Source organism: Typopeltis vanoorti, chromosome 1, assembly GCF_054136105.1.
Source record: "Typopeltis vanoorti isolate ZY-2024b chromosome 1, IOZ_Tvanoo_1.0, whole genome shotgun sequence".
Lineage (NCBI taxonomy): Eukaryota > Metazoa > Arthropoda > Arachnida > Uropygi > Thelyphonidae > Typopeltis > Typopeltis vanoorti.
This window is the reverse complement of record NC_143549.1, coordinates 23,758,607-23,779,373: the sequence shown is the minus strand read 5'-3', so window position 1 is coordinate 23,779,373 and position 20,767 is coordinate 23,758,607. Positions and strand designations below refer to the sequence as shown.

The following is a 20,767-nucleotide window of genomic DNA, read 5'->3' as shown; positions in this document are numbered from 1 at the left end:
GGGCAAAATCTCATCTTTTGCTTCAAAATCATGTTTTTTCTGCTGACTCACTCTAGTACTTACAAACGTTGGTTTCAAATTAGGATCAGCTTCAACTTTTTCAGGTAACATTGTAGCAGCTACAAGAATATTTTGAAATGATTCATCATTTCTGATATTCTCAAGGCTTTGGGAAAGTAGTTTCCCAAAGCTTGAGAATATCAGATTTAAAACATGCTGCCATATAACCAAACAACATAAAAATTAAAATGTAAAGCCCCGCTTTGTTTCTGAATATTGCGTTCTTTTTACGATTTTCGTTTGTGATATTCTGCACTTGATAGTTTTTTTTTCTTTTATCAGACATAGCAGAATGTTGAAATTATTTTAAAAGCCAAATCCTAATAACTGTATCAAAAAAGTATTATTAATAATCACTGCACAACTGTATTTATGTATTTTGATTTTATTTCTTTAATTGGTTTACTCTTAACCAGTTATCTCATTTTGATCATTTGGTCTCATTGGTTAAATGAGATTTACTCTCAGGTCAAGATCAACTCGGCCAACAATGGAATCCGAAGTAGATTCAAGATAGGTGTTCTGCTATTGTCATGTTACCTGTTATTAACACTGACACTGTGTTATTAAATGCAACATAATACTACATTATTTTAAATGATGATGGTTTTTAAAAAATGTACATGATATATTTAAAAAAATATTTAAAAAATTTTACAAATGAAGTTTTATTATGTAAAAATTATGTAAATAAAAAAAGTCATTTATTCCCTTTGTTGGGAATAAATGACTTTTTTATGATTTATTTTTTTGTATAGTTCAGGCCAATTTTTTCACCCTGTGCAAAGGCATGTGTTACACTGTAGGTAGAGCCAGCCCTGAGTGCATTGTACATTAATGTGCTGATGCAAAGAAATCAATAGGTGGGATTTTTTTCACTGCACTGATTTGTGGAAAGAATGAAACTGGTGAGCTCATATGTTGCAAGTGTTTTGAGATTCAGTGCTAGGAGTGTGCTTAGAGTAAAAAAAGAATGATTGAAAAGGCGAATGACAAAATATGAGAAAATGCATAGGACTGATTTTAACTCAAGTTGCCAGGAGCCAAGTTCTTGGGGATCATGTTTGATAAAGTTAAAACAAACAAGCAAACTAGATTTCATATCCTAGTTGCGAGACAAGTGCCATCAAGCGATGAATATTCTGTGCTCCTTATCTTCCATCTCTTTGGGTGCTGACAGATGTGCTTGGCTTGAATTGTACAGGGCATTGATTAGATTGAAAGTTGATTATCGATCCCAAATCCAAGCTTCTGCATGGGAGAGTACTATCTCCCATAAAGGTGATAGCATAGACCAGAGGTTGGCACAGTTCCTGCAGGTACCATGGCACCCGCAGTGAATTTTTAGTGCTCCCTCAGATAAATTATTGTAAACTACTTTGGTTCTCGCAGCAGTAATTTTGCAGCGTAGATCACAGCATATCTGGGAGATACATTCATTACTAGTATGTGCTAAAATGCAAGAAAACATAAAGAAAAACAAATTAAGTGAATATTGAATCCAACATTATTTCATAGCCGAATATAGAAACTACAAGAATTTCCAGCCGAATATATAGAAACTAAAGGTTTCAGCAGATGCAAGCATAAGTAGTCCCTTATGGGCAACTCATAATAAAGCTCCAGACCTCTTGCCTTAGTATTTTCCATAAATTGTAAAGCACATCTTGCAGAGGTCAGCAACCTTTTTAATATGAAGAGCGCAATATAAAATTTGAAAATTACAGAGGGCTCATGACACAGGCATTTTTTCTCTCATTTCAGGCTTAGAAATTCTATGATTAGTTATTTTTAAGAAAAATGAGATTTCAAATTTTAACATTATTTTATTTACCTCGCTTCAACAACATTTTTGTCACATATGAATGAATATAAAATAAAAATAAAAAATGAATACAAAAAGAATATTCATGTTAACAATTAGCATGTATCTGTCAGATCAGATGCGAGCACCTTGCTTTATCAATCATAATGGCAAATGGATTTGTTTATTATGCAGTAATAGTGTGGCTATTTCTTTAAAAAAAAAAAGTAATATAGAAAGGGACTTCAAAACCATTCATGACAATTTTAAGTTTAATTATTTAAATCAGGAGGAGTCGGCAAAGCAGCGCCCTTCTTATTAAAAAGGTTGCCGACCACATGCAATAGAGCATGTATACAGGTCAGAAGTAAACTGTATACAGTACATGGAATTAAAATACATAATATTGCATTGCTACCCAAAGTGCATAATGTATTCAGATAAGTTCTCGACAAGCAATAGGATTTAGAGCTGCAGAAACGTCCAGAGCTTTCTTGAAATCAACATGTCCTCTATCAGTTATGGAAGCTTTTGTAGTATTCCAAACAACGTTGCAGATAGTGCTGCTAGGTCAGTTTGTTTCTCAGTCTTCCATCATCTGCCTGTCTCGTACAGCAATTACAGGTAGATTATAAGACCAACAGACCAATTATAATCTCTATTTAATTGTGCCTGAAGTTAAATTGTGGCAGTCTAATTGACTCAAGGACTATAAAGAGGAAGTTGTTCTTTCTCAGCTCTGCATAGATCTTAGTCATCTCACATACTCTTTCCTCCTATAAATTCATATTTTATTTGACCTCTGTCATTTTGTCAATGAGTGAAGTCATTATTTTAGTGACATTCATAATGTTACTAAAATAATGTATTCAGATTAAGTTCTCAATTAAGTTGCGCCCTTAAAATCTTCCTGAGCTACACTCAGGAAGATTTTACCAAGTATCACTTCTGTGTTTAAATTTGTATGAGTATTGATGCTTACAGTCATAAATTATGTACCTAGCAGTTTTATTAGTTTTATTTTATTAATTTAATATATATATATATTAAAGTTTTTTAGTATATTAAAAATTTTTCCTGAATGTTTTTTAATGAATTTTTCTACATACCTTTTGTGGGGGTGTGTGAAAAGTTCTGATAAGCATCCAGAACAAAAAATGATATTAATGCAAATGATATAACCACAAGAAATAACATATCTTAAAACCCTTTAACCCACCATGTTTCATCAAATTCTAATAATTTGGTCTTTTTCTTTTAGGATATATAAGAAGACATATCAGAGGTTTTGAAGAAATTCAAAGACACAAAGGTGCGGGCCATCGTCAAAATGGTGTGCGAGACTTACTTTAGGGGACTGGACTGCCCCAGCATATCCAACAGTTAGGTTGTTAAGTCAGGAAGACCTTCCACAGCAATCACAACTGAAAACATCAATGCAGTGCATGCCATGATCCTTGATGATACATGAACGAATACCAGCCAAAAACATTGCAAAGACTCTGGGGATATCCCAGGAATGAGTTGGAATCAGCTTCCAATTCACTGAGAGTTTCTGGACATGCAGAAGCGCTCAGTGAAGTAGAACCCCAAATGTTTGAATGCCGACCAAACGGGGGAATGTGCTGTCATCTAAAGGGATTTGTGGTCATTTTGAGAAATCAGGTGTGAATGTTTTGACTTGTAACTGTTGATGATGGCTTCATCACTATGCTCCAGAGCCAAAGAAGTTCTGAAACCAAAAGTCAGCAGGGAAGGTTTTCGCCATTATCTTTTGGGAAATGATTGGTGTAATCTATACCAAGTACCTCAAAAATTGAAACTGTTATAGCAGCAGTTTATTCAACAGCTGAAGGAAGCTGAGCAGAGGCATATTGGTTTTGCCGGACAACGTACCAGTTCAAACTTGAAAGGAACAAAATTTACCACAGACGATGGTAAATTTGTTTGCATCTGATGACTGGTTTGTTCAAAAGGGAAAGACTTTTTTTTCTCAGAGGATTGCAAATGATGCAGCAGTATTGTAACAAATATATAATACTTCATGAGGAATATGCAGAATAATGTGCAAGTTATAGTGTGCTGAGAAGTTGCAATAATCACATGGTGATTATCACAACTTCTCAGCACACTGTAACTTGCACATTATTCTGCATTGATATTGATACCTGTTTATTCTATTTTATTTATTACCTTGTGTGCTGTTGAGGCATGTTACCTTTTTTGTATACATATTTTTAGACCCATATATGCCACATATTATTACCTTGTGTTTGGGACATCATGACCGTAGTTGTCCTTGTGTCATTATACCCATAACAAACACCAATTCAGTTTTTTCCCAATTTGGCCAGGTATACACACAGACAGATATTATAAGACTTGGACAAATTGCATGAAGACTTTACCTTTTCAGAAAGAATAAATTTAATCAAATTTTATAATAATTGCAATTTATATATAGATATATTGTGTGGCTTAATTTTAAAATATTTAATTTATTTTTATATTATACATTTTAAATTATAAATAATTGTTTTATATTATTATAAAAATTATTGTTATTAAGAGAGACTTCCAGGGAGCCTGGGACCCATCGAGGGAGCCCACATACTACACACACCAGCTATCACACTTATTCTTAAATTCATTCACACTGCTTGTACTCGCAACATCCATTGGCAATCCATTCCTTTCTTAGTGGCATTCATTCTCAGCTTCCAAGAATGCCCTCTCGTCCTATCTCTACCCTCCATGAAGAATCAAAAATTCCATAATCTGAAATCCTGAATGTCCCTTTCAGAAGTTTGTAAGTCTCAATCATAACATCCCTCTTTGTTAGTATCTGCAGTCTCCAAATTATAAGTCTGTCTTCATAATCAGTATTCTACAATCCTAATATCATTTTGAACACTCTCCTTTGCACTCTCTCCACTGTATCAGAATCATAACAGAAACCAGACATGAGCATAATAGTCCAAGTGAGGTCTTATCAAAGCCTTATAAGGCGGCAAAATTACATGCTTATCTTTATATATGATAGTTTTCATTTCAGAATTGCAATTATCTTTTGAGTTGTTTGCAATCCTAGCTGCATGCCCCTGAACTTCAACTTGCTATCTAATAACCCTCCAATGTCCCTAGCCTCATTAGTTTCTTCTAGCATAATCCCACCAATATAACACAACATTGGATATCTAATCACACCAAAGTGCATGACTTTGCATTTACTGACATCCATTTTCTCATGCCCAGAAGTTCAGCCTATTCAATCATTCTCTAAGTACTGCATATCAGCAGCATTCCAGGTTACTCTACTAACACATCAAATAGCTATATGTTGCCTTTCGAATCCTTACCAATATCATTAATGTACAGATTAAATAACAGTGGACCAAGGACTGATCCTTGTGGTACACCACTACTTACCTTAAATCTTGCAGACTCACATTCTCCATATACCACTTTTTTGATATGTCAGTCAGCTACCCTCTTATCCATGCTAATATTTTATAATCCCTTAAGTATCTTGGTGTATCCATTCCGCTTGTCTAGTTCAAAGGTAATATCATTATAGAATGTGATAAAACCATTTCTGAATGCAAACCCTATCCAATTTTTCCAAAATCTTCACCACCACCATTCTTGTGCAATAGGATTACTATGCATTCTGTGCATTGCTGCAGAACCTTCCCTGTTCTGAGACTCAAATTATATAGCCTGGTCAAAGGAATAGCCACTTCATCGGAACACTATTTTAGCATCCGTGCTGATATCCCATCATTCCCTATTGCTGAATTCTTATTCATTTTGCACAACAGCTCTAATACCTCCTCATGCACCTGATTTCTTTTTGTGAATTCTATTGTTATGCGAAAGAATAACTCTGCTGAATGCTAATGGAGAAGGTGACAGACGCAGAAGAGGTTATTCACCAATTTTTTTTTTTAAAGAAAAAAATAGGCACTGATTTGTTGAATAACCTCTTCTGCATCTGTCACCTTTGCTCCATTAGCATTTAGCAGAGTTATTCTTATGCATAACAATAGAATTCTGTTGGGTTGTCTTTATCTTGAAGAACCAGTTTCTTTTTATACTCAGGCTTAGCTTTTCATAGAACAATTGTGACTTTTCTGGCCTCCTTATAATTTTCATAATGCACATGGTGTATTCCTTCCACATCATCCTTTTCTTATGAATCTCTTGCTTCATAAGATTACGCTCCTACTCTATTTATTCTGTGAAATTCAATGGACACATTCTGGTATTGCATCATTTAAGTATCTTTTAAACACTGCCTATGCACTGTTGACATCCAACAACAACAACAATGGCACAGAATCCAGCATACTCCTCAGTTTGTCATAATTTCCTGCTTTGTAGTTCCTCATGCAACCTTCTCTAAGAATGGAATATTCATTAATTTATTCACTTTCCCAAGTGAACGCTGCATGGTCACCAACTGGAGGCAGAATAGTACATCTTTAACTGAATTTCTCTTTGATGCTATAATGAAGTCTAACACTCTTTGACCTCAAGTTCCTTCTCACAACAGTTCAATAAATTCAGTTTCTTTCTTTTCATGAGATTTTACTCTACTTCATTATGATGACTGTTTTTGCACCCATCTTTGTTTTTGATGCATTTCTTTGTCATAGCAACTGTTCTGCCAGGTCTGTAACTACACCTCACACCAGATGGCTTCACACTCACTGCCAGATGAAAAACTGTTACTGATTTAGTCATAGTTCTTGTCAAGAACTGGATTGATGTAATCCAATATCATTAGTAGCACTCCCTGCTCTATTTTTCCTAAAAACACTGTACCCTTTACACTCTATACCAGTTAGTATGTCTGCTTCTGATAACCAGATCTCACTGATTTCCACAATTTGAGATACTGGTGTATTGATCAAGGCAACAAACTGCATCTCTTTGTTTCTTATACTCCTACATTCCTGTACATACGTAATAAGCTACTTGCATGTTTTTTGTATATTTGTGTGTTCTGTGTGACACAGTGTATATATGCTTCCTTCTTTTTTTTAGCTGCTGCTTTAAATTCCTAAGTCCCAAGGAGTTCTGATTTTCCTATCCTTGCACACATGTATAACTAAAATAAAAAAATTAAAAAAAATCACTTAGCAATGGTTAGTAGATTTGCTAGATTGTTTTATTTCAATTCTCTTTTTTTATATTTATTTTTTTCGGCTGAACTTATGTACGAGGAAAAAGCAGCTCTATATTCATAGCTTGAGGCTGATTTACTCTTTAATGTTTCTAAAAGAAAACAGAAACAGCAGCAATTAAGCATTTTTCATTACTGCTGTGTTTCGATGAAGCAATACTATTTATTATTTTTTATCCAACATGTTTTGAACATTTTGTGATATAATCAAACAGCTTTCACAGGAGAAGCTTGAGAGAATGACATCCTCTGAATTGAGCATTAAATACCACAACCTATTGATTTTGCAGAGATTACTAAAATTAAAGTTAAAAAAAAATAGTGGTGTGAGGATTTTTGGAAACTAAAGTTTTTCAGGAAAAAACTAAATTGATGTTTATAATTAAATTCTCAGTATTCATTATAATTTATAATTTTTCACATTATTTATAAAGTGGATACATTTAAATGTTAATTATTGACATTATTTACATGATCAGCTACTCACCCTCACCACGATATATTTGAATGATGATTCTATTTTTTTGACCACCGACTTTAATTCAATAATAAAATTGGACTGGAATATATTGGCCAAAGAATTTAATAACACTTTTAGCTGACTAGTTTCACCAACTTGACTGTTGACTTCATCTGGGCATACATAAGGTGATAAAAAAAACAGCTTAAAACAGGTCAAGAAAGAAACATAAATGAGTACTAAGCATTATACAAATTCAAAAGACTCATTACTTCAAACACAGAACATGTGTGATGTAAGATATTGTTATGCAAGTGCGTTCTGTAATTTGCAGCGAAGTTGAATTCTGGTCTGCTAAGTGATCTTATGGGGGTCTTCCATATGTCAGCAAGGACACATGGAAGACCTTGGTTCCTATTGAGGCTGCTTTTGAATAGTGGAGAAACTAGAAAAAGACATTCTTTCACAATTAAACCCAAAACCAGTGGTTTGGTGGAAATATGTTGACAACATTTTCATCATATGGAGAAACATAGGAGCAGCACTTTTGGATTTCTTAACTAAGATAAACTCTTTCCATCAAAAAATAAAGTTCACCTTATAAATTGCAAGAGAGAGAAAATTACCGTTTTTAGACGCCTTAATTACAAAACAAGTGCTTACGAAACACCATATATCTCAAATATGCCCATAAAGAGTATCATACATATGCTCAAAAACAGAGCTACTCGCATCATAACAGAAGAGAAAACTCTCAAGGATGAATTAACTCGCATATCAGAAACCCTGAAAGACAATGACTATCCAAAAAATTTAATTCAAAAGATACTTTTCTCCAACCCCTCCCAACAGCAACTGAAAGAAACTCAATACAAATCTTCCATTGCCATTCCTTATGTTGGGATGGTTTCACAGACGATTGCAACACTTCTTAAACCATATGAAATAAGTGTCAAATAAGTTTCAAACCAATTAAGACAGTCTGCAATAGTTAAGATCACCAAAGGATAACAATGCTTTCTTCAAACATCCTGGCATTTACAACATGCCTTGTTCGTGTGGTTTAAATCATGTGGTTATAACGTTTAGTACTTGTTTGTTTCTTTCTTGACCAGTTCTAAGCTGTTTTTTGTTACCTTATGTATGCCCAGATGAAGCCAGCAGTCAGGTTGGTGAAACTAGTTGGCTAAATGTGTTATTAAATTCTTTGGCCAATATATCCCAATCTATTTTATTATTGAATTATATATTTGAATCTTTTAGCAACAATGCTTCTGTAATTATTTCTGGTATATCATACCCAAGCAAGCTCTCAAAATCCAGTTGTCAACAATTCTAATGATGGTGTCTTAATCTTAATGCCCTCACTCCCACATTTCCTCTTGTGGTTGATTCCACCTCTATGCATATATTGGTGCAGTATTAACAAAACATCGAATGACTCAACAACAAAGGCAAGTTGACGATTGTTGAGTTTAAATGCTGATTTTCTTCAACTGAATTCCAAAATATTTAGAACTGCCATAGCATTCACAATCTATTTCTTAAAGTTTTAAACTTTTTTCATGTGTGAGGTATATGCAAACCTTTTTAATTTCTTTTTTTTTTTTGTTGTAAAGTAAAATCAGGGGTGCAAGTTATACGCAATGACGAGTTATATTCAAGTAAATGTAGTAAGGGTGCGAATAATTTTTTTTTGTGGATGGCACTCACCCATGAAAGGTTCATTTTCATATCACAGATCAGCCAATGTTTTTTTTTGTTTGTTTTTTATTTATTTATTTATTTTTTGCATAGTCCAAAAAGCTCCAGCAACTAAACATGGAACTTTCTCAAGCCACTTCAGATCTCCAATAAATGAAATCAATGAAATTCATCTCCTACTTAAAGACAATCTGCAATTGCAAACATTCATGCCTAAAGCAGAAATCAAACCCTCAGCCTCTTGGTTGGAGAGTGGGCACCCTATAACCAAGAAGCTGCAGGTCAACCGAAGATGACCACATTTAAGGTAACCATTTGTGTATCACAGGGATTAGTCCTTTGTACATTGTTAATCATTCTTTACATTAATAACATTGTTTTGACAGGTGACCTACAGCTGTTTCCTGATGTTGCATAGATAGGCAGGGTAATCAAGTGGACTGATATGCAGTACTTTCAGAATGATTTGAATAGGCTTGAATTTTGGGCATGTGAAAATGGCTATCAGTTCTTTGCTAGTAAATGTATTGTCTGACGACAGATGTGAGACCCTTGACACTTCTGTGCATAGCAGAAGGCAAATCTATTCTGATAATAGGGTAATCAATGTGTTTTGTGGAATGAGTGTTTATTATTATACATCAGGAAATTAGCTTTTCTTTTATGAAAATTCTAGTTTTTAAAGTGGTAGCTATTTTGCTTGTACAATATTTGGAAGCACATGATTTCGCATGTTGTGATGAATTCGTTTATTCCTTCAACATTTCGACATGAATTAACTCTTTTTGGCAGTTTGCCAGCCAGGGTTCTAGGATCTGTGGTCGGACAGTATAATCATGCACGTTGGGGTACTGAGATCCAATCTTATATTGGTAAGATTATGGAGAAGAAACTGATCAGACTAGAGATCAAATGAATGCATTAAAGATGTTATCAGGATTGTGGAATTCAGATTATGAAGACATATTGAAAATTTGTAGGTTCCATGCACTATGAACTTCTGAAAGGGTCATATATACAGGATATCAGCAGATGGAATTTTTCCTTTCATAGAGGGTGGAGAGAGATGAAAAGAGGATATCCATGGATGTTGAGAATGAATGCAGTGAAGGGGTGAGAGCTAGATTTTTCTCTCATATCATGGTGCATGATTGGAATGGATTGCCTCTGGAGGTTGTGAGGTAGTATGAATAATTCAAATAAAGTGACAGTTGGTGCAGCTGATATGTCAGCTCCCTCGATGAGTCCCTTACTCCCTAGAGATTTCTCTTAATAATAATAATAGTAAATGTTGCTCATTGACAGAATAAATGCTCAAATTTTAAAACTAGTATCAGGTATGTAAATGTCCATGAGCCAAGCAAGTATGATAAAAAGAATGATAACTAATATTTAAGGAATTGACAGCGTATACTAGAAATATAGATTAAATAAACTTTAATATATACTTTCCGATATTTTGGCGAACGTCACGTTGCCATCTTCTTGGGAACTTACAATAAAGACAGGTGCACACAAGTACTAATAACAGCAAATGAGACTGAAGCTAGGAAGCTAGCGTTTTCCTAAAGTCCTGATGGTGCCCCCTGGCGGGCTATATTGGTAGTTCTTGGCCTTTGGGCTGAAGTTCTTCTGATAAAAGTTTCCCAAATTTGGGGCAGTTTCATGCATCCAAATTTGTTGAGGTTTGGCATGTTCCTAAGGGCTGAGGCTGATTCCATGAATAGTCTTTCATACTTGAACTTGCTGCGGTGTATTACTGTGGCTTTCTTCCATCTTATTCTGTGGCGAGTATCCAGAGCGTGGTCTGCAAGCCCAGAGTGGCTGTACTGGTGAAATCGGATGTAATCCTTGTGTTCTGAGATTCTGATATTTGCTGTCCTGTCTGTTTGGCCAAAGTAGGACAGTTTACAGCTGCAAGGGACCTGGTATACACCAGGTAGGTCTAGGGGAAGTGGTTGGTCTTTGGTGGAGCGGATAAGGGATGCCAGTTTTTTATGTGGTCTGTAACATGTGGTCAGGTCATGTTTTTTTAAGATTTTATTGATTTTTTCCGAGGTGCCTCTGATGTAGGGAATAGTGATGGATTTAGAGTAATTTTTTTTGTGAAGGGGAGGGGGTGGTGGGTTGTGGATAATTGGGTTAAGTATTTTTTGGAGGGGGTAGCCGTTGGCCGAGAAAGTGTCACGGATGTGATTTAGTTCAGTGGTTAGGGCTTGATCATTAGGACAGATTATTTTTGACCTGTTGAATAATGTTTTAATAACTCCATATTGTTGTGAGGGGGGGGTGGGATTGTTGGTGAATGTATCTGCCTGTATGGGTGGGTTTTCTATAAACTGAGAAAACCAAGGTTCCATCAGGTTGGCAGGTGACTAGTGTGTCTAGGAAGGGGAGGTTATTGTTTTCCTCTTTTTCCAGGGTGAATTTCATTCTAGGGTGTTGGTTGTTCAGGTGTGTTAGGAAGGAGAGGAGTGAATCCGGGCCATGTGCCAAATAGCGAAAACATCATCAACGTAGCGAAGCCATATGGTAGGTTTTTGTGGGGCTGAGTTTAAGGCTTTCTCTTCAAACATCTCCATGAAGAAGTTGGCCAAGGGTGGGGAAAGTGGTGAACCCATGGCTGTCCCCTCTATCTGTTTGTAGAATTTTTCCTGCCAAACGAAATAGCCTGAGTTTATTGTAAACTGAAATAGGGCTGAGATATCAGGAGGAAATTTAGCTTGGATTAGCTCTAAGGTTTCTTTGAGGGGGACATTCGTGAATAGGGAGGAGACATCAAAACTGACCATTATGCCATTATGTTGGAGTGTAAGGTTTTCTATACTGGCTTTGAAGTGGGCTGAGTTTTTTATGTGTGATGGTGTATTGCCAGTATAGTGTGAGAGCGCTTTGGCTAAATGCTTGGCTAGTTTGTAAGTGGGGGAATCAATGCCATCCACTATGGGACGTAATGGCACATTTTCTTTGTGTATTTTTGGGAGCCCATATATGCGATGGGGTCTTGAGTTATAGGGTTTTAGTCTGTTGGTAATCTCCACAGGCCAAGAAGTGACCTTCTTAAGGAGCCTATGGAGTTTTCTAATTTGTGAGTTGGTGGGATTGTAATCAATGGGGAGGTAAGTGGAACGATCTAATAATAAAGCCTTGAGCTTACCTGTGTAGTCTTTAAGATTGAGTACCACAGTGGCGTTTGTCCAAGCTACTTGTTTTGAAATAGAGACTAACTGGACAAAGTTATAGCTGTTGTAGGCCAGAGGAGCTTAAAGAAACATATAAATGATGAGCATCAGCAGTTTAATGCAGTGGCCATAGGATGAATAATCTTTATTGAAGGACAGGTTGAAGTAAGAAAGGACACAGTGCGAGGGCAGGGATGGAATTTAAGCTACCAGGGTTGGACATCATTCTATTGATCACTTTTGTCTAGCATAAGTAATCAATGAAATGATAACAGTATCAGACTATATATACTGGAGTTAGATAAATTAGATGGGAGTAATGGAGATGAGCACCATCATTAAGCAAGATCTGCCAAAAATATAAAGATGTCCTAGAGGAAATATAAAGATAGGAGTATTCAGAAAAGAATATAACATTATATAATAAATGCAAAATAAGCTGTGGAGTGGACAAAAGGAATAAGCAGCTATAGTGTTCAATACAAAACATGTAAATAATTTTCTTGAATGGCAGGTAATTTAAAGTAAGTGGTGGGCAATGACTTTTTATGTCTGTTTTGCCAAAGAATATTCTCTTAAAGACGAAATGAAGGAATTCTTTGAGTCATTGGGAATGACAGCTAACATAAATTAAAAAATTAAAGTTGGATCATGAATAGAGGACCTATGGAACAAGTAAAACATAATATGTATATCAACTATTTGCCAAATAATTAGTGAAGATGGTAATTTGAATATGAAAATAGACAACATAATGTGAAAAGTGCATATGACAGAGTTAATGGATAAATTTATATTCAGTTCAAAGAGGAAAAATGTTAAAATAGCCATGTAGAAAACCATGTTCATTTCAGTTTTAACTGATGAATCTTACAGCTGGGCTAGATATAATGATTAGGTAGAGACCACAGATAGGAGAATGCTGAGGAAAATTAGTGAAATGAAGGGATTGCCTCAATGGCCAAATCATATGAAAAATGAAGATATTAATTAGGATGAATTTGACATTGTTACCATTCAGGAATGTAGGAGTAGAACTGGTGTTTAATGCTAAGATGATAGCAAGAAGATCCAAAGAACCAAGATTTAAGTGCATTGATGCAATTTGGAAATGTCTTTGAAAATTGAAATATAATGTATGTTAATAAATCGCTTAAGGAATTGGCAACGTAGATACGAATATAAATTACATTACACTTTAATAAATATTTCCAATATTTCGGCAATGTCACATAGGCACTACAACACAATAACTGAGAATGAAGTGATGAAGCTATTGTTCTCAAACTGTCTTACTTTGGCCAAACGGGCAGCACAGCGAATATCAGAATTTTGGAACACAAGGACTACATCCGTTTTCACAAGTACAGCCATTCTGGTCTTGCAGACCATGCTCTGGATACACACCACAGAATACGGTGGAAGAAAGCTACAGTAATACACTGTAGCAAATACAAATTCGAAAGACTATTTATGGAATCAGCCTCAGCCCTAAGAAACTCTCCAAACCTCAACAAATTTGGTTGTATGACTGCCCCAAATTTGGGAGGCTTACATCAGCAGACCTTCAGCCCAACGGCCAAGAACACCTACTTAGCCTGCTAGGGGATTACCATCAGGACTTTTAGGAGAACAATAGCGTCATCACTTCATTCTCAGTTACTGTGTTGTAGTGCCTACGTGCACGTGCCTTTTTTGTAAGTTCCTTTTGAAGATAGCAATATGATGGTGCCGAAATATCGGAAATATTTATTAAAATGTAATTTAATTTATATTCGTATCTACGTTGTCAATTCCATAAGTGATCTAGTAATGCATAACCAACGTATAAGCCTGTCTACGAGAATGTATGTTAATATTGTGAGGTCCTTATAGATTAACAGGCTAATTTATAAGAAAATTGTGTGTTAAATCAGTATTAATGAAAACAGATATTCATCAGGAATTTGATAATGTTAATGTGGAGGAGCCTGAAAATGTTTCATGTAACCCTTAACCTCTCTCATGATAAATTTTTGACAGGTTTTGCAACCTTTTGTGGTTCTGCTTGTAAAATAAGTGGTATTGATAGTAAACTTGAATAATCTGATGATCTTCAGAATATTCAGGAAAATCTACTTGTAAAAGCTAGAATTTCTTAAAGTGATATATTTGTAAATAGTGAAATTACAATTAAGGAAACCATAATTTCAGACTCTTGAAGATTGAGATCTTTAATTTTTTTCTTTGAAGTTAAAATTTTTGACATAACAGGTGGTTTTTTCAGTCAAGTTTTGTAAAAGTGTTGAAAGATATCCAATATAATTTCACTTAAAAAAAAATCAGGAGTCTGAAATTATGGTTCCCTCTAATGTTGCTTCACTGTTTACAAATATACTACTTCAGGAAAATTTTCAGCTTTTACAAGTAATTTCCCAGATGATATCATCAAATTATTCAAGTTTTCTATCAATGCCAGTTATTTTACTTGATGTAATAAATTACTTTAAGAGACTGTGAGGGTACTGCAATGGGTAGTCCTACATCACCTGCTTTGGCAGATTATTTTATGGAGTATTTGGAGGATTGGATTTCTCACACCATTTCTTCTTGACCAAGCATAGATGTCTTTTGCAATCTGGTCTCACTCTAAAACAGAACTACTTCAATTGCTGGATAAAATTAAGTCTATATGTTCACATCAATTCCACTAATGAACATGAATTTTAAGTAAGCCATCCTTCACTGGTAGATATATCCACACATCTTCACATCATCTTCCTTCAAAACCTTATTCACCAAGTGTGCACAATTTGTTCTTCTGAATGTCTTCTTTTAGAATTAATTGAAATAAAACAGTGTACTTAATGGATACAGCAAGACCCTCATACAGAAAATATTTGGTAGTTATTATCCTTCTCCCAGATTGCAATCTGATGTTAAAAGGACCAGCATACCCTACCTTAAAGGAACAGCTGAGCAAATAGCTAGGAGGTTTTGCAAATATAATTTGTATACCACCTTCAAACCAACCCAGAAGTTTTCATCTTTCTTATCACCTATCAAAGGTACATTATCCACCTTTATCTTTACCTAGTGTTTATCAAATATCCTGTTCTTGTCATTTGCTACTTGGACAGACTGGCCATTCTGCTACTATAGGGATCTGTAGGTTCAGACCTTGCATCTCATGCCATCAGTACTAGATATAGAGTTTGCTGAAACCTTACCATACTACACTACAATAGGCTCAAATTTGATAATCTGTTTATCAAATCATGTTAAACCCTGCACCATTATTCTAATCTTAATCAGACAGATTCTATATCTCTAAGATTGGGAGTGATTGCTGTTAATTTTTTAATTGGTTAATTTACATCTATTCTCACATCTCTGAACTCTAATAATGTTTTCTCCTACTGTGACTAAGACATATGATATATGCATGTCATATGACTCATTCTCTTATAATTTAAATGCTACCAGTTCTGCTGCCTTCTTCCTGCAAGAAGTTCATGACATATTGAGGGAAATATATAGGAGTAATAAATTATAATTAGAGTTTTCTCTTGCACACGTTAGGCCATTACTTAAATATTATACCATAGATCAATAATATGTCGCTTGTATTGAATGGTTTGGGGAAGGTAACAATTAACTTATGCCATTAAACATAACTTTGTCTCCCACTATCTCTTTCTCTCTTTTAATGAATCAATAAATATTATAAACACTAGAATTCCTTTATTTTCTTAGGTATTAGCTGACATGGATGATAGTCTTCTAGCTCTTCTGCCAACTGATCTTGCATCTGAAGCTCATGCTTTGCGAAGAGAGTTGGAAGCACGTCACCGACAGATGCAGGAGCGATTTCTTTCTTCACATGCTGGTACTGCCCTCTCCCGTATTCTGCGTTCTGCAGGTAGATCCCTTGGTTACAGAGGATGATTGGACAGGAAATCTTTCCATGCTCTAAAAAGTATCGAATTTAGAAATGGATTTTTAAAAAATGCTGTTTAAATTGGCTGTGGAACTGTTCCTGTTCAAAATAAAGTGCCTCTGTAGCCGTACCTTGTTTAATTTTTTTTTTTTGTTTGTTTGTTTTTATCTTTTGTTTCATTATTGTTTTTTTTATAAGAACTGATATTTTAACTTTCAGAAAATGTAGTTTTATTTTTAATTTAAAATGTATTGTTTATTAATTGATTTCCTTTGTATTTTTTTAATCCTTATAAGCTATCTCTCTTTTATTTTAATTTATTTTGATTATATTTAGAGTTTTATATGTATTATATCTGATAGTAGAGAATCTTTGTTTCTTATGAAACCTCAATCAGCATTTATTAATGTTTATCCATTAAGATTTTTGTGGAAAATTAATGAAGTTCATTTGAATCATTTATTTTGGGTGACGAATACTTTTCTGCATTGAATGTTTTTATGTTAAGAGTATTTTAAAAGTCATGGATGCCAGATTTATTGTTTACTTATTTATTTTAACTTTGTAAACAGGCTTAATTCTCAGTTCTTAATTCAGCACTTTCTTTAAATGGGAAACAAATAGCAAGAGCAACTAAGTTTAAATATCTCAGATGCTGGTTAAATGAAGAATGCAATCCAGAAATGGAAATAAAAATTAGAATTGAAATGGCAAGAAAAAATTTTCTCCTTGCATAATTATTGCATAATTGCAGTTGCATAGTGTTGATGATATCAACACTATGTAACCGCAATTTAAAGAGAGTACACATGGTTAAATGCTATGTATAGTCTGTACTGCTGTATGGTGCAGACTTGAAGACAACATCAATAAAAAAAAAATTGAAGCCTTTGAGATGTGGTTATGCAGACAAATGTTAAAAATCCCATGGATAGCAAAAACATCCTATCAGGAAGTACTAGAACAAATGGGGAAATCATGTGAACTTTTAGATACCATAAAAAAAAAAAAAAACTACATATCTTGGTCACCTATTTCATAATGAAAAACAATGATACTTCAGTTGATTATAAAAGGGAAGATAAACGGAAGATGACAAGGAAGATAAAGAAAATCTTGACTTGCAGACATCAGGCAGTGGACTGGTTGAGCTTTGAGGGACTGTTCAAAGTGGCTGAGGATCACTCAAAATTTGCCAAGGTGGTCGCCAACCTCAGATAGTAGATGGCACACAAAGAAAAAAAAAACAGGCTTATGTTTGATTGTTTTTCATTTCTTTCTCATAGTATTGCAATACTAAAATGATAAATCATAAAAAAATGTTTATTAATTGGCTGACATTTTCTTGATTTCAAACTAGGATCGTGTCATGTTTATTGTAACACGATCCTAGTTTGAAATCAAGAAAATTTGGAAGACAGTCTTCTTAAGATTAACTAACAACTGTTAAAAACTGCCATTTATACGACATAACAGGGTGCCAAGTTAGGACTTCAGTTCAAACCATAATGCACAAAAGACCCGAAGTCCCTACTTGGCACCCTTTATGTCGTATAAATGGCAGTTTTTTACAGTTGTTAGTTAATCTTAAGAAGACTGTCTTCCAAATTTTTTGTGGATTAATGAAACCATTGAGCATAGTATATCATGGCTATTGCTGATTTTAGAACTAGTCATAATAACTTGTAATAACTTCTTCAATCTCATTTTGTGTGATTGGGTGTCCAAAGTATGGTTTTCTTCCTGCATGCTTCACTCTATTTCTCCTGAGTCTTACTATCCTAATAAAATTAAAATAGAGAAAATAAGCATGGCAATGTATCACATATTAAGAAGCAAGGAAGCAGTATGCTACAAAAGTAGCAACAACATCCATCCCTTAAAACCTTCTAGGTTGAGAAGGCAACTGTAAAGAAAGTGTTAGTTGGGACATTGACACATATGTCAGTCCCTCCTCACACTTACAACACTCCTGAAAAATATGGCTTGCTTGCTATCTCCATTGAGTGAATGAAAGGGGAAAATTGTAATGGACTTGCCCCTGAATGCATACCAAAAATGATCCCATTATATGAAAATCCTCTTATTAAAATTGTAATGGAATATGCACCATATAAGTTCAAAGATATATGCTGCTGATTCCTTTATTAGATTCCATGTCAACAGAGAGCATGAATACTGTCATGGCAGAGAAGTTCTGCCCATGTAGAATGGAGATGTAAGGAGGAAATGGTAATGGTGGTTTTAAAGCAGTATGGTGTTGAAGATGAGGTAGACATGATGGAAGATTTAGTAGGGTGTTCCTGTAGATCTGGTAATGTGAAAGTCAGTGAGAAGGAAATGTTTAGGCAAATTGGTTTGACTAATAAGAAAAGGGTGATCATTATGGACAATTTCAGTTATGATAATATCGACTGGGATTAAGAGAGAGTGTCTGGAATCAAAAAATTATCTGATTATTTCATCAGAAGATGTTATTGTAAATGAAGTGTCACATCTTTCTCCAGTTGGTGAAAGTGACCATAAAATTATCACTTCGGTGGTGCCAGCCATATCAGGACTTTTATGAGAAAGGGTTATATGTAGACCTCTATGATAAACTCAGGAGGCAGCTTGCAGTGATATCATGGAATGAGGAATTGGATGAGAAGGAAATCAGTGCAGCTTGGTCTCTGTTCAGGAACTGTCTGACAAAGGCAGTGATTGGACATGCTCCAAAGGTCAGGAAATTAAATAGTAGGTGTAAAATGGACAATTTCGTGTAATCTGGAAGAAAAAGGTATTGCAGAGGCACAAGAGAAGTAGCAATAATCAGTTATATGAGAAGTGTAAAGAGCAAGCAAAGAATGTGACTTGCTTGGTAAGGATAGCAAAAATGTAGTAGGAGAAGCGGTTAGCAAATGAGGCTAATAGAAATCCTAGGGAGTTTTTTCAATATGTGGGCAGTAGAAGGAAGAATGATTATGGGTGGATGATGTTGGTCAGTGATAATGGGAGAATGATAACACTGAGGACGATATAGTAGAAGTGTTAAATTTAGCAGTTTGTTAAAATATATCATCCTTGTGATTGTAACATAATCCAGAACTTGAGTAGTAGAATTGGGGGGAAAACCACTGATTGTGATTGAGCAAGAGGTATATACGGAATTGAGTATACTTGGTGACAACAAGATCATGGGAATTGAGAGAATGACCCAGCGAGTAAACGACAGCTTTAACTTAGTTTTTTTTAACATGAGTCTTAGATTTGCCCAAATTCCAACAGTTGAAAGATGGCAAAATTCTTCAGCTTTATAAAGGGGATGATAAGATTAAGGGTTTGAGTTATAAGCTGATCTGCTTGACTGGAGACATGGTTATGGTGTTAGAGAAGCTTGTGAACACAAGGATTCAGAACTCGGTTGGGGGACACCCCCCCCAAAGAAAAAGGGAAAAAAACACTAGAAAATTTTTCAGAAATCATTTCCTAATTTAAATTCATTTTTTATTTATGTTGTGTCATGTCTTCTATTTCTATATCACTTATTATGAATTAGTGATTATTGCAAATGCTCAGTCATAGGTCATATGCGATGCATAGCATGTATTCTCAAATCGTCGTCTACTTAACCCCCCCCCCCCAGATTAAATCCTGAATGTGCTACTGGCACCCACCTAGTTAATCTGTTATTTCAAAATATATGTTAATAAACGTTCCTTCACATTCATTTCAGTGCTCACAAAATCTGAACCCTCTCCTCTATTTCCTCAATGTTTTTTTGGAATTGCCTGTTTTTGTTATGTATTTATTAGAGTACTTTAAGAATGCTTAGCCCACAATGATATAAATGCACTGTAGGTTTAAAAAAAAAACTGGGTTGAAGCAACATTTAAAGAAAGATATAAATAAATAAAAAAATGAAAGCGAACTGGAGAAGCATTTCTATCTCTTTTAGAATACATAAAGAAGTTTCACTTACATAGCAATATTTACTTTGCCAAATTCAACTATTTTTTGCTTTGTTTTCTTGCCTCTAACAAGAGACTATACGTAACTATTACTTGCAAGACAATATGGTTTTTGAATATTTAGAATAATTCCTCACTAATTTTCCTTTCAAGGTCGAATGGGCACTACTCGATATACTATCCATACTCTTCCTCATCGTGGTCAGTGGACGTGGAATACTGTATCATCCCGTGGAACTAGTGGAGTGAGTGGTGGTGCTGGAGGAATTACCAGTGGAGCAGTACCAAGCACCCTTCGCCTTCGCCTTAGCCTCCGTGCTAAACAATTATTAGATCATGAGGCCTTATCATGTCTTTTGGTGCTACTGTTTGTTGATGAACCAAAGCTGAATACTGGCCGTTTACATCGCGTGCTTCGCAATTTGTGTCACCACACTCCTACACGACAGTGGGTTATTAAGGTAAGTGTTACTATGTTAATATGAAATAACAACATAAAT

At 35.0% G+C, this 20,767-nt stretch overlaps 1 protein-coding gene across 1 annotated transcript in view; it reads left to right on the top strand.

Annotated features, from left to right (window-relative positions):
- HUWE1 (HECT, UBA and WWE domain containing E3 ubiquitin protein ligase 1) overlaps positions 1-20,767 on the top strand; it is a 1,068,888-nt gene that overhangs the window by 707,241 nt on the left and 340,880 nt on the right. The window contains exons 70-71 of the mRNA XM_090396304.1: positions 16,134-16,299; positions 20,421-20,728. Coding sequence (XP_090252430.1) covers positions 16,134-16,299; positions 20,421-20,728 — 474 coding nt within the window. The remainder of the gene's footprint in view (positions 1-16,133; positions 16,300-20,420; positions 20,729-20,767) is intronic.